Below are 13,646 nucleotides of genomic sequence, written 5' to 3'. Positions count from 1 at the left end.
GGGAAGCACTTTACTTTTACTTTCACTTCCTCAAAAATCTGTTCCAACATATCAAACTGTCACGAAAATACGTAGACCATGTGACCTACAATTTAAAATATAAGTTTAAAACCACAATGGAAGTATTAAGTTTCGGTATATTTGCAGAAAAATGTTCTAAAACAAAAACGCGAATTTCTGGAAATGTAACACTAACAAGTAAAAAAAAAATGCCAATTTTTGGTGCCATAATATATCGGTATCTGTCACGTGAGATTGATTGATTTAAAATTTTTTGGTGCATCATCACTTATGGTCATTATGCAACCTTCAGTATATGCGGGGAAAATTCCATTATCTAAAACCCTTACCTTAAAATTAAAAAGATGGTATGGAACATAACTTTCCCAAAATAACTTCCAAGATATCAAACTCTCACGAAGAGGCATAGGCCATGTGACTTACAATTTGAAACAGTACTCTAAAAACACCATGAAGGTATAATTTCAGGTATTTGCCAGAAAATGCACTAAAATGGAAATATGAATTTTGGGGAAAATAACACTGAATAGTAAAAAATAAAAAATACAAAAATACACCAATTTGAAAAAGAGAGCAAAAAATCAAGGTTCCGACCGATTAGGTATAAATAAAACAAGAATATCAGTAGTAATTTATTGTATTAGTATCAGTGAGTCCTAACCTAATTTTCGGCATAATCATCACCGTTGTTCTGGCATTTGTCGTAGCATGGCACTAAATTTTGTATGCTCATGGCATATGTGTCTGACAGCAAAAACTGGAACTATCTCTACCGCAGTGTAGCTGTCAAATCCTTGTCCTGCCAGAAACCTCTTCAGTTGAACAAAGAGATGAAAGTCGGTACATGCAAGGCCAGGGCTGTACAGGGAGTGGTCCAAGATCTCTCACCTGAAGTGATGCAAAGGGCCCGCATGTATTCAGCTGTATGGGGTTGTGCACATTGGATTGGCCTTCTATGAATTGTCTGCACCATCGTCTGACCATACTATCACTCGTGACGTCCAGTCACACGATTGCTGGTGGCTCTGTGCCAAATTCTGAGCTTGCAAAAATCTGATTACTACACGTAGGCTACATCGAAGTCTGTGGGATACTGTATGAGAGCTCCAATCTTTAACCTAGAACTGTCCTAAAATGGCTGCATTGCAACTGTACCAGATTACAGCTACATGCCACTTGTTCCTGCCCGCATGTGTGTGTCGCTCTCCAGCCACTAGTGCTGCGTACAGTCACCATTGGAGCTTTTTTTAGGATGCCCCTCGTATTTGAGCTTTCAGATGCTATTATTAACAGAGTGCTCCTGTTTTAATGTTTGGTTAGCTAAATCAGTTACCTATACAATGCAATTCTATAAATTGCTTGCGTTAAATTTCTAATACCTACATACCTTTTCGTCAGCATTAATGGTATAACTGCATCTTGTCAGTTTCACAATACTTCACTTGGATATACTGTACTGTGGCAGAAATCCCATTGAAAATGTAAGGAAATATGACACTTTCTTTTGTACAATTCAATTGTTTCACTTATGCAAGAGTTAAGTTGTTTGCTTTACAGAGAAGAGAGAGGTAGCTTTATGCATCGAAAAATGAGTTCGCACTCATGGTTCTTGCAAGCAGAGGGTTTCAAACCTCAGTGAAAATATAAACATATAAATCCGAGAATGCATAAGGAGACTCATAAATTACAAAATGTATTTCTTAATCACTCTTCACTCTAATCTCATTTAGTTGTAACTTAAAAAATATTTTATTTTAAACTTACTGTGTATGATAAAATTCCGTAATCCTTCCCTAGCTTGTGAATTGTAATAATTTTCGAAATTCACTATTTTGCAGTTTGAATTCAAATCATAGAGAATAGAGAAATTAAGCCAATTTCATAGAAGATAATATTGGTACTTGACAAATCCATACCTGGATCTGTATGAGTTTAAAATTTCCATTTGCAAAAACATTGATTTATTTTAGTTTGTAATTGTCAGGGGAAAATGTTTATTTTGTCCTGGAAAACCTGGAAAAGTCAGGGAATTTCATTTCTGCTTATTTGTAGCCACCCTAAGTAAAGTAAGAGAATGATTCAATGGTATAGCAATGGCATGGTATGCCAAACACCTGACGAAGCCATATTTTTACTCAATTTCTGATTCAACTAGCATTATCATGTGAGGAAAAGGCAAATTTACAGTTAACTGAAGAGTAAAATTTGAAAATTACACTATAAAAATATATTTTATTTAAGAACTTGTTATGACAGATAAAGCTAAACATAAATATAAAAAATAATGTAATTTTGTACACTTCAGTGTCTCATTTTACATACCAATTCAGTCTTCTCTTGATACATCAATACATACATTCTCAAAGTGTGTAGGTGTAAAATGTCACTCCACATAAATAGTAAAGGTAAAAAAGGTAAAATAGTTCACATGTAAAATCTCATATCACATATTATACACATTGTAACTTTTAGTTAGCAAAATCTAACTTTAAAATATTAAATTGTTAAGTATTGTTTACAATAATGGAGGTTTTTCTATGATACAGAAAAGAGAATGAGAAAAAATTTATGGAGATTAAAAATGACCTTGCATTTGTAAATTTAGAAATCGAATGAAGTTTTGTACATTTATCAGGTCAAATGTAGCCCCTCTTAAAAAAAAAAATAATAATTTTGTATTCAAATTCACTTAATACACAAAAGTTACCACCAGTGGCATAGCGGCTTCCCCCGCAATGTGGGAGAGCCCCGAGTTGTAGGGGCCCCGCAATGTTTTGCACTCCTGAAATTTTATACAATTTCGGAAATTCAACCCATAGTGTCGATTATTTTTTTAAAATTCGAAATAGACAAAATGTAGATCAACAATGACAAAATTTGAACTGGAAATTCACTGAGGTGAGCACTAAACAGAAACACACGATCTGTGAACTTAGAATACATATCAACAGAGTTACTGAAATTTACGAGTCAGTGTACACCACAAATAACTTCATGACTGTTTTATTTATTTATTTTCATGTGGAAGGTGGTCAAGTAGGTTCCCAGGAACATATCATAAGACAATGTATGTGATAATAAACAGGGGCATACTGGCCCGATCAAAGAGGCCCTGGCAACGTAACCTGTGGGCCCTCAGAAATGCCATATTAATTTACTTGCTCGCAGATCACCTAAAATAGGGAAAAAATCCCTCATCTCACACCTTTATAGATATACCGTGTGTCGGAATCTTTTAGAGTATAAATTGTCTGCAGTTATGAATCCAGTAGGAAGATTCAGTTGCTCAGCGAGTCTGTTTTTGATTGCCACACAAATAAGGAAACTTGGTAATTTGAACTTTTACCACTAATATTAGTTTTATGTGTGGTATTTAAAATGTAACTTCCCACCAGATATTTTCAAAGGGGGGCCCAAGCCTTTTCATATTCAAATAGGAACAGACATATTTCCAACATGGTCCACACCTGTTAAATATTACAGATTATTTTCAATTTTTAGCAGTAGTGTAACAAGGTAGTTCAATTTTCTTTTAATTGTTAATTTTAATTGTAGCTAACTGTTGTACGTCTGTTAACCTCTGACGTCATTGATGATACATATACATTGTAGTATTTTCGTTATTTTTTTTTTTTACCAAGGGGCCCCAGTGCACTGCGCTACGCCACTGGCTACCACCCAATATATTTGAGTTGTATGATCAAGTTTGAACACACACATACATGGACAAGAAATATTGTTATTATTATTATTATTTACAATCATCCATGTTGAAGATGCCATCAGCTGTACACTTCGAGTTATCTTCTGATTAATTTGATTGTGACAGGCCTATCTGGGAACAGCAGTGTGTTGAAGGTTTGTCCTAGTTCTTGTTCTTTGGAACATGTCACTTGGTAATTTTGCAAAATACGAAGAAGACCAACATATATATTTTGAAGTGCAAAACGACGACCTGTTAAAGAAGAAAATAATTGTGGAATTATAATATTGTAGAACCCACTAGTTTACATAATAGTCATTTTGTGCTCATTCAAACAGAAATGCTATAAAAATTAGAAGGGTAGGTTAGAGTGGCATACAGGGGATACCAAAAGTTTTTGACAAGATATAATTCAATGATGTAGCTTAGTTGTTCTCTAATTTAGACTGGATGATATCCTATTGAGAGTTCCTAATTGATAGTAAAATAAACTGTTACTATACATTTTTTTATTGGGCCTCTCCAATGGTGCAGTGGTAACGTCATCACCTTGTAATCAAGGGGTTCCAGGTTCGATACCCAGTGGAGGCACTTAGTGGTTCGGATCCCACCTTAAACTGTATGTCCAGTCCTGATTACCCTTACTGTGCATAAAGTGGACTTAACACATCAACTCAATTAATTAATTAATCACTATACATTTTACTGGGACTATTGAAATAAATAACCGAAAGTACCATCTTGTTAGAAGACATAAACAAATAAAAATAAGGAAATTTATTTTTAGCACCGATTCCTTAAAATTTTAATGATAACCTTCCTCCTTGTGAACTTATTCTTTGGACTTTCGAAGTTCATTTTGCAAGTTTTCCCAGAAATTGACATTTTCATGATGCGAACATTGAGTTGCACCTGTTTGAAGTTTTAAGTCCACTTTATGCACATATAGGCTAATTGGGATTGGGCCTACATTTAAAGTGGGATCAGAACCACTGTGTAATGTGCCTCCACTGGATATCAACCCTTAGACCCCTTGATTACAAGGTGACGACGTTACCACTAAGCCATGGGAAAGCCTGAGCTCCTCTTGTCATCTCCAAAAGAAGTAACATTGAATCTGAATTGGAAAATGAAGAAGAGAGTAACGAAAGGGAATTTTGCTAGAAAAAAATCTCCATTTTCGAGTACTGACTTCAAAAAATTCAACACTTAAGTGGTTCAAGATCTAACATAAAATATTCAAGTGATTTCAAGTAACATGTTTCAAAAAAATCTTGCTTCTGATGCTTACCAACACACATCCTGCTTCCATGGCCAAATGGGGTAAGAATGAAACGATTCGTAGTGTCATCATCCTTACGAAGCCATCTGTCTGGTAGATACTGCAGTGGTTCTGGGAAATACTTCTCTGACTTCAGTTGACTTGAGTGATTTAAGTCTACACATGTCTAAAGTAAGAGAGAAATTCTAGTTAATGTCTAGTAAAAGCTTATAAATCTGAATATTATAGTGATCATATTCCATATATACATGGTAGCGTCAGACTACCATGTAAGAGACCTGGGTTTGATCACCGGCAGGGGAGAACCGGGAATTTTTCCACCTGTTCACCCACCCAGCATCGTATAAAGTGGGTACCTTGAGGAAATTCTGTGGGTAAAGACAGCCAGGGGTGTGTTGCTGATCACATCACCCCTACCTTCAGCGTGATCAAGAAAGTGTGGGGCCCTAACTCCACACCCCCTATACCTTCATGACGTGGTGCAAAGCACAGGGGAACACTTTACTTTTTACTTTTATATGACATATTACTTTCAAGCTTCCATAAGTTGTGGAAGCAACAATACTCTCTTGTAATAATATTAAAATCCACATCGGTTTAAGTTTAAAATTCTTATAAGCTAGCTATCAAGAATGCAGGCACGGCTCGTGCATTATTTTCCTGGGGCCTCACTGAAGCTATGTGACACATATTCACTTTCCACAAATAGACTTTTTTCGCCAAACAAAAGGATCGAAAAGTAGGGGGGGGGGGGTAGGGCTTAAAAGATTTGTACAGATTTTTTTCACCAGGGAGATTAAGGTTACATACTAGAGGTGTGCAAATAAATTTAGGGCTAAAACCAACTACAATAAATTGTGCCTGTATAAAAGAAATTTGACGTTTTATTTGAAAATCATGGACGTCCCCAGGATTTGTTCCAGGGAGGTACAAGCAAGATCATTTTTCCAGGGGGGGAAAAAAGGCACATTTTCCCTTGTAATAGTGCCTCAAAAAACACTCCTTCAGCTGATATTACCATGTCCCTGCAACGCCGTTATAATAATTACCATAAATTAGTGTGACTGAAATGACATTATATGTGTGTAATAAATAGTATTTGGTTTAGATTCATTTTCCAGGGGGGACTTGATCCCCCTTTTCCCCTTCCGAACGTTTTTACCAGCAATTAGAAAACAACTACTTAGAACTGGTCCTACAATTATTATTATTAAAGGAAAATGGCAAAGTTTGGTTATGTTGTTTAATTACGTTAATTATATGCATTTTTAGCTGCCATTTCTTACCTGCGCAGACAGCAACACCTACACTGTATGAAATGACGTATCATAGTCCATCCCTCGCTTCACTCACAGCATCATTTAATACTTTCCAACAACTATCGAAGCTCTTCAAAAAATAACAAACTTGATACATTGACACCGACAGGGTTGGTCACGTCTTCATTTCTTATCTAAGATCGCACCATTCTTTTACTTTGACATACCCAAAGTGTTTCCACCTTTAAGGAAAAAGTTTCAATGCATGTACGACCTATTTTGGTAATGTATCTCTTTAATTTTAATTCATCATATCTAATTCCAGCTTTCATTCATTACTACTCATCCTTCTCTGCAACAATTTTGTATTTATTCCAAGAAGTTTGGCACAAAAATGATACTAAGAGAAGATTGAATATGTAATGAATGTGCTTCAAATTTGAACCCCACAGAGTAACAATGAAAGGGAGGAAGCAGCAAGGGAGTCTCACTTGCAGTGAGGAAGGTGTCTTCTGCTGCAGGAGAGCATGAACTGCACATGTCCGTTTGCCTGATATGAAGGTTCAGCAGTATCCTCTTCCATGTATTTTGCCCATATAGCCACCCCAAGCTTCCGCCTGCCGCCAGAGCTTTCACTATGGCATGAGCTCCCGTGTAGGGGTTCAACTGAGGAAGCCGGCCGACTCACAGTTTCTCCTTCTCAGCAAAAGAGTTCGCCATGTTAGAGACACAAATATGTGTACTTATTGTGTAGAAATTATAGCGAAAAATTGTAAAAAAGTGTAGACATTGTCTATTGTTCATTTTCAAGGTGAATACCGTACATTACTGGGGGTTCACTGATCCCTGTGCACTATAAAGCCAACTGTGCCTGCAAGAATGTTAAAAAATTACTCATCCCTTGACTCTAAAATATATTACAGGTTATGTTAGAAATTTATATTTATGTAAGTGCATTTTCAACTTGTAGGTGTAGGATTCCCCACTGGATTTCAACTATACAAAATTATTTAAAGTCCACTTTAATATTATTACCTTATTTTAAATGGCAAACTTAAGGCTGTAGAAAAGCCATTTCTTCCACTCAACCATAGGCATAGTTAAAATTATACATGAATATATTAAACACAAATACACATATCACACTCATACTTGGCGAATTGGATCATGTCAGAATAGTACTACATACAAAATTTGACTGTAATGTGCATCCCCTTTAACAATGAAAGATGAAAGGCTGATGTAAGCATGTGTATCACAATATCCTTTCAACGACTGCTTCCAAGTAGCAATCATCCATCCTTACCCCAATCCATCAATATGGAAAATATGGCAGAGGGCCTACATATCAGACAAAAATGCAGCCCCACCCTCTGACTGAAACAAGGCTATTCAGTAACATTTCCAACCAACCCCCTCTCTACCCCTCAGCCCAATTCCCAACCCTCCATTCTTCTCCTCACACTACCCTCCCCAATCACACCCTGCCACTCACAGTTTTTAACAAGCCTGGCCAGAGAACCACATTTTTTCTGTACCAACTACATCTTTGATCTGGGCCTGGCAACTTTGCAGGTTGAACTTGCACTTCTGTTTCTGCCATCTTTCTTTCCTCTATGACTGAAGATGCAGCTTGCAACTGCGAAAATTTAAATGTTTCCAGTGTTTCCTTCTTATTTGTTATTACCAGTATATTTCCAGAATGACAACTGTCGCAACTGTTAAAAAATTATTTTTCTGCAGGTCTAGAATGCTCACAAGTGGCCAGTGAAGTAGGGTAGAAAACTAGACAAGGTGAAGTTGATTGATTGATTGATTTAGTTTATTTTACTTCGCGTTTTGTGCCTCTTAGCTAATTTGCGAAGATGGAGATGAGTGATGAAATGATGAAAATTGATGAATGGACATTCACAAACAACCAAGCCCGACCGGGATTCAAACCCAGGACCCTTGGCATCGCAGCGCGATGTGCTAACCACTCGGCCACAGGGTCAGGCAGACAAGGTGAATTGAATTTTAAAGTTCTTGTAAATGTATCCACAATAGTGCATAATGGTGCTCAAACTATGGCATCTGCACTAAAACACTTCCTTCTGCTGGATAGTCCATGTAACTACCAAGTTATATTAGCAGCAAAAATCTGGGTCTGTAGTAGTATTCAAACCTAGATCCACTCACACCCAACCAAAGATTCCCACATAGATTGTGGTTAACAGTGAAAGTAGCAACAGGTTTGAACCCTTGTAGGGGCATAGATTTTCACAAGCACATTAGGGATCTACTTGAAAAGAAGTAGTGAACAAAAGTTTGACAAAATTTATGTCAACTTTATGCTCAGATAAGCTAATTGGTTTTACAAGGAATAGAACTCAAGATCCCCTGGTTACAAGATGGCAGTATCAGCCACTAGGCTATAGGGAAGACCCATATCACCCAAAGAAAGGCAGCCTGGTAGACCTTGGCCCTAAATGAACTAATACAGACTATCTCTGTCCCCCATAACTAGTGTTGGGAGATATATCGTCCAGATGATATATTGCGATAATGAAAAAATATCATCCAGGCGATATCAATTAGATAATATATATTCACGACATTTTGGCGATATATATCATGTCAGCGACATATCATCACAATATTTGACAATATATTTCATGTCAGCGATATATCATCATGATATTTGGCAGTATAAATTGTGTTGGCAATATATCGTCATGATATTTAGTGATATATATCATGGAGATGATATATCGCCAATATCACGATAAGGAAAAAATATTGTATCGTATCATCTGTGATGATATTTCCTTGACGATATATCACGATATCAAATTTCCGATATCATCTATCCATACCCATAACCAGATGCCATGCAGTTCATCTTAGCAATATGTGGGATACAAAAATGGCATCAAAACTTGTTAGAGAATTCAAAGATGACAGCCATTTCATCCTCTTTGGAGGGAGGATTGATGTTTGGACTAGGCACATTCCATGAAGAACATTGCCACACTGAGTATGTGTGTATGTGTGTTGGGGGGGGGAGCAGAAATTCTTGGTCCTCCTTCCTTGATCACCTGTGTCATCAGTGCACCTCTGCCCAGCAACTGGATAGTACTTATGAAGTAATACGAACCAAGCATGCAATGTATTTCAGTTTGATGGTGTGTTTTGTATTATTAGCAAAAAATCTGTAACAGAGCTACATGAAATATTCCTAATGTTTATAAAACTTGCAAGGTAACTTAAAAATATCTATAAAACAAATAACTATATGCACTAGAACTAACCCCTGCAGGAATGTAGTATCCTCCAAGAACCATATCTTTTTGTAGAATCCGAGACACTTCAGTTCCAAGAGGAAACATCCTGGAAAAAATTACAATGCATTAAACAAGTTTCGATGCTGAAAAAAATTGATATTTAAATCAATATCAGAAAATGATATCATGTATCAGAGAAATCTTTCAAAAACTGTTATTACCAAATTACATCATGATCATATTTGTAACAAAAATCATTGATGTCAGAGTCATTGCAACTAGCATAACTCATGATGAATAATATATTCAGTTTAATAATTGTAAAGTTACATGAAAAAAAATTAAGTTTTCTATACTCTGTCTCTGGAATCTGTGAAGCAATCCATGTATAACGGAAGAGAAGGGGAGAAACCAAGTTGGTGGAGCAAAGCAGTGTGCACTGCTGCAAATTGCAAATGACTGGTAGCTGCACTCACAAGTTTATTGGTCAAGCCCTTTCGAATCACTACATGTGCAGAAACTTATTTTCGTTTGTTTGCTACAGAGTTTCCCAGGACAGAGTGTAACTGTCACATAATTGAAAATCATAACGTAATTAAATAGTTACATTAGTACAACATTGTTTGAATTTTGTGTTGATATCTACTCTTATCCTACTGATATACAACTAACCTGAAAGTTTCTTTTACAGCTGCTTTTAAATATGGCAATTTATTCAGCACATCAACAGTAACCGGGGAATTCCTATCAGCAGCTGCATCTATTTCCTCGTGTAACTTTTCTTGGACACGAGGATTCTTTGCTAGAGAATAAATGCTGTTTAGCATGACAGCTGGCACCTGAAAAAAAAGGGTAAGTTGATAACAATCATAACAGGTAACATACATTTTACTTCATTTTCTAATCTCCTGTTATTGTTATACTGATCAATATATTAACTTATCTAATTTTAATTTTTAAAATAAGCACCAAAAATTAAGATCATGTTCTGTTTTTTTCTGTAGCTTGAACTCCACATATTTCCAAACAACATTTATAATGCTTGGAAACTATAAAAGTTTAATATTGATATTGTATCTATATATAGGATGAACTGACTAATTTTCCGTCAGTAGTTTCGTCATAGTTATTACTCAACTTAATTAATCCATATTTTAGGTTTATGTTATGCAAAGAGAAGTATATAGTTTAGTTACTTCAATACAAGTTCAAGTAACATAAGCAATACAAAATCAAGAGTGCACACATGCTCATTCTTCAAACATATATATTAGTATGTATTTGCTTACTTAAAGAACAGAAAACATTTTTCACCAGAAATACAATACAAAACTACCAAATAATAATAGTTAAGATACACTGAATGCAAATATAGTGTAAATGGAAATAAAAATTCACAAATCTTCACAGTTGGTGTAGATTAACAATTTTGTATGCAATAATAATTCTTTCTGAAATACATATACTTATTAGCATCAAATGCAATTTACTTACCGTTGAGAGACCTTCAGATATCAGTGAGTGAGCCATAAAGGAAATGTCCTTAACAGTGAGATTCTCACATGACAACAGGTAGGACATAAATCTGTACTGTCCTTCAAGTTTGTTTGATTTGTTCAAGTTGTTGATCTTTGTTATTGTCCCCTTTATGTGTTCTCCAGCAGCTCTAAAAAGCAAATAAAAAGAATGATAATTAGATGTAATGAATGACGAAGTATTCACAAAGGAACACCTGAGATAGGCCAGGACATAACCTAGAACCTTCAGAAGCAAAAATATGAGTTGACCACACAACATGGCAGGTGCCCTGTTACATTAAATAACTCCATCACAATGAATTCTATGTACAGTGTATGTTTATCTAATGATACAAGGGGCATTCAATAAAGATTTCCCCTGACCCACTTGCACTGGGCTGTGCATTTAAATTAGAATTCCTTATTTAAACTTGTTATATTAACTTTAGTTGGCCAACGTTGGGCCAACCATACTAAAAATGGTTGGCCAAATGTAAGAACATACCATTGGGCAATGGTGATTTTGGCCGAGGTTCCAACTTTGGGCCAACAGGTGATTTTTACGTTGGGGCAAAGTACTGAAAACTAAAGTATATGTAGGTATGTGTTGTGATATACATAATTTATTGTGAGGTCAAATATAAACTTTAGTTCTACCTTCAAGTGATAGCACAAAACACTTTCTACACATTTTAGGGAATTTAGTCTGCCCGTAGCATTATTTATTTTATGCATATAGGTAATGGACCACTTTCACAAGAATATATGTAAGAATGTTCATGTTCTACTACAGCTAAACAGACAAATGATAAGCTAGTACCAAAACAGAAATATTTTTCATCCATAGTGGCTGACAAAGGACTGGTAAGTGACTACAAGTTATGAATAGCATCTACTTTCATTTAAAAAATATTATATATTTTCAGTATGTGCTGTGACTGAAATATTCGGAGAGAAACACTGTTACACGTAATTTATTTTACACTCTAGGATTTGCAACACACTATTCAATATGGTCTTAACAGGAGAAGGTAGTTTTTAAAACTATTTTTGACTCACTGTTCCATGGTTGGGTAAGCATTGACAACAACTGTTTTCAGGTTACTTGGGACAGTCAAAATATAGCCCTCAGAAGTTGAAAGATGTCACTTTTTGTAAAACCTTTGTACAGCTCACCGATCACGAGAAGATCCCCAAAGGAGGGGAGAGGGCATGCAGAGGGACAGGGGAAGACCGGATTATATTTGCAGATTTTAGGGGTAGCAGGAAGTCTTCCGCTGCGGTCATTGTCGTTGTGGAAGTGCTTGTGCGTGGGTGTTTAATTATGATTTCTTTGGGATTTTTCGTGGTTTTCGTGGTGTTGTAAGAGTTATGGTAGTTATACATTATTTAGCCGTGTTGTGTCGGAAACGTTCGAATAAAAGAAATGATCAACAGTGTCAATATGAAACAATCATCCCGAGAATTTTCATGTCAAACCTAGACCGACATTGTTGACATTTGTAGCTTTGCACATTGTAAGTGCAAATAAATGTTCTCCGCTTTCGTAATTCTTTTTATATTTTTTTCTTTGCCATTTGCTTAGAACGCCAGTACTGTAACAGCCAATTCCGTCGTTGAAAATATCTTAAACATTGTAGTTAGTACAATCGGCAGGCTCATCATTTAAAAAAAAAAATCAAAAAAAAAATCGGTGTACTCTGTCAAGAAATCAACACCAGATTGACGATGATCATACCTTTACCGCTAATGTGGATACCCCCTGACCGTGCGCGGACAGTGATTTGAGCGTAGATGTGAATCAGCGCTTGTTTCTGACCCAGGGTGCACACCCCCAACCCTAATAGTGGAGTCGCCTACCGCTACGTCATTTGACTTCCGTCAGGGATCTTCTCCTGAGCGGTGGGCTGTACTGGATTGGAAGAATTGGTGAAGTCATACAACCCCTTCCCATTTACTAAATTCCTGGTTGCACCATGGTATAGCTGCTGACATTATGTGAAATTTCTCTCATTAATTTGTTTGTTCCCACATATAGCTTTGAGTGGTGCACTTTCAAAAATGTTAAGCATGAACATACTACACTAGAGAGAAATTTCCACAAGTTATCTCCATAAACTTAACTTGCCTACTTCAACATGTGTACTTACTTGTGGAAGTACTCTTCTGCTTGTTCCAATCTTCTATAAGCCTTTACAGGAAAATACTTGTACAAGGGTGTAGCAACTTTGAGAATGGCATTATAGTAAAATATATTTTTGTTAGCTTCTATCCATCTCTGAGCTTTTTCTTCAGATTCACCAACATCCATACACCCTAATCTACTTTCGAACAAAATTTCTCCAGCACCTGAAAGTGGAAAAAGATTATTTATAACCATTTATTTTGTGTTTGATGAAGCTAGATTGTGGTGAAATATGATGAAACTACAATAAATCTTCTGCACTTGCTAAATTTAACAAAACAATAGAATCAGGAAGCAGCATATTGCCACTGGCTCCCTCCTCTCTCTACCTCCCCCTTTCCCTACCCAAGACATGCAATATTCTACAAACACCCATGGGTTACTAGTGATAATTCTGATGTTCAGAAAACGTTATC

General features: G+C 36.2%; 1 protein-coding gene across 2 annotated transcripts in view; it reads right to left on the bottom strand.

The window, feature by feature from the left end:
- Positions 1 to 2,233: 2,233 nt before the first annotated feature.
- Positions 2,234 to 13,646, bottom strand: part of LOC145984245 (putative cytochrome P450 CYP44) — a 29,978-nt gene continuing 18,565 nt past the window's right edge. For both annotated transcript variants that reach the window (XM_083117837.1, XM_083117838.1), the window contains exons 5-10: positions 13,196 to 13,394; positions 11,023 to 11,194; positions 10,201 to 10,367; positions 9,556 to 9,634; positions 5,016 to 5,172; positions 2,234 to 3,976 (exon numbers count right to left, since the gene is read on the bottom strand). In XM_083117837.1, coding sequence (XP_082973963.1) covers positions 3,822 to 3,976; positions 5,016 to 5,172; positions 9,556 to 9,634; positions 10,201 to 10,367; positions 11,023 to 11,194; positions 13,196 to 13,394 — 929 coding nt within the window. In that variant the 3' untranslated portion in view covers positions 2,234 to 3,821. The remainder of the gene's footprint in view (positions 3,977 to 5,015; positions 5,173 to 9,555; positions 9,635 to 10,200; positions 10,368 to 11,022; positions 11,195 to 13,195; positions 13,395 to 13,646) is intronic.

This window comes from Lepisma saccharinum, chromosome 2 (genome assembly GCF_977018435.1).
Source record: "Lepisma saccharinum chromosome 2, izLepSacc3.1, whole genome shotgun sequence".
NCBI classification, from domain to species: domain Eukaryota; kingdom Metazoa; phylum Arthropoda; class Insecta; order Zygentoma; family Lepismatidae; genus Lepisma; species Lepisma saccharinum.
This window is presented reverse-complemented; position numbering and strand designations above follow the sequence as displayed.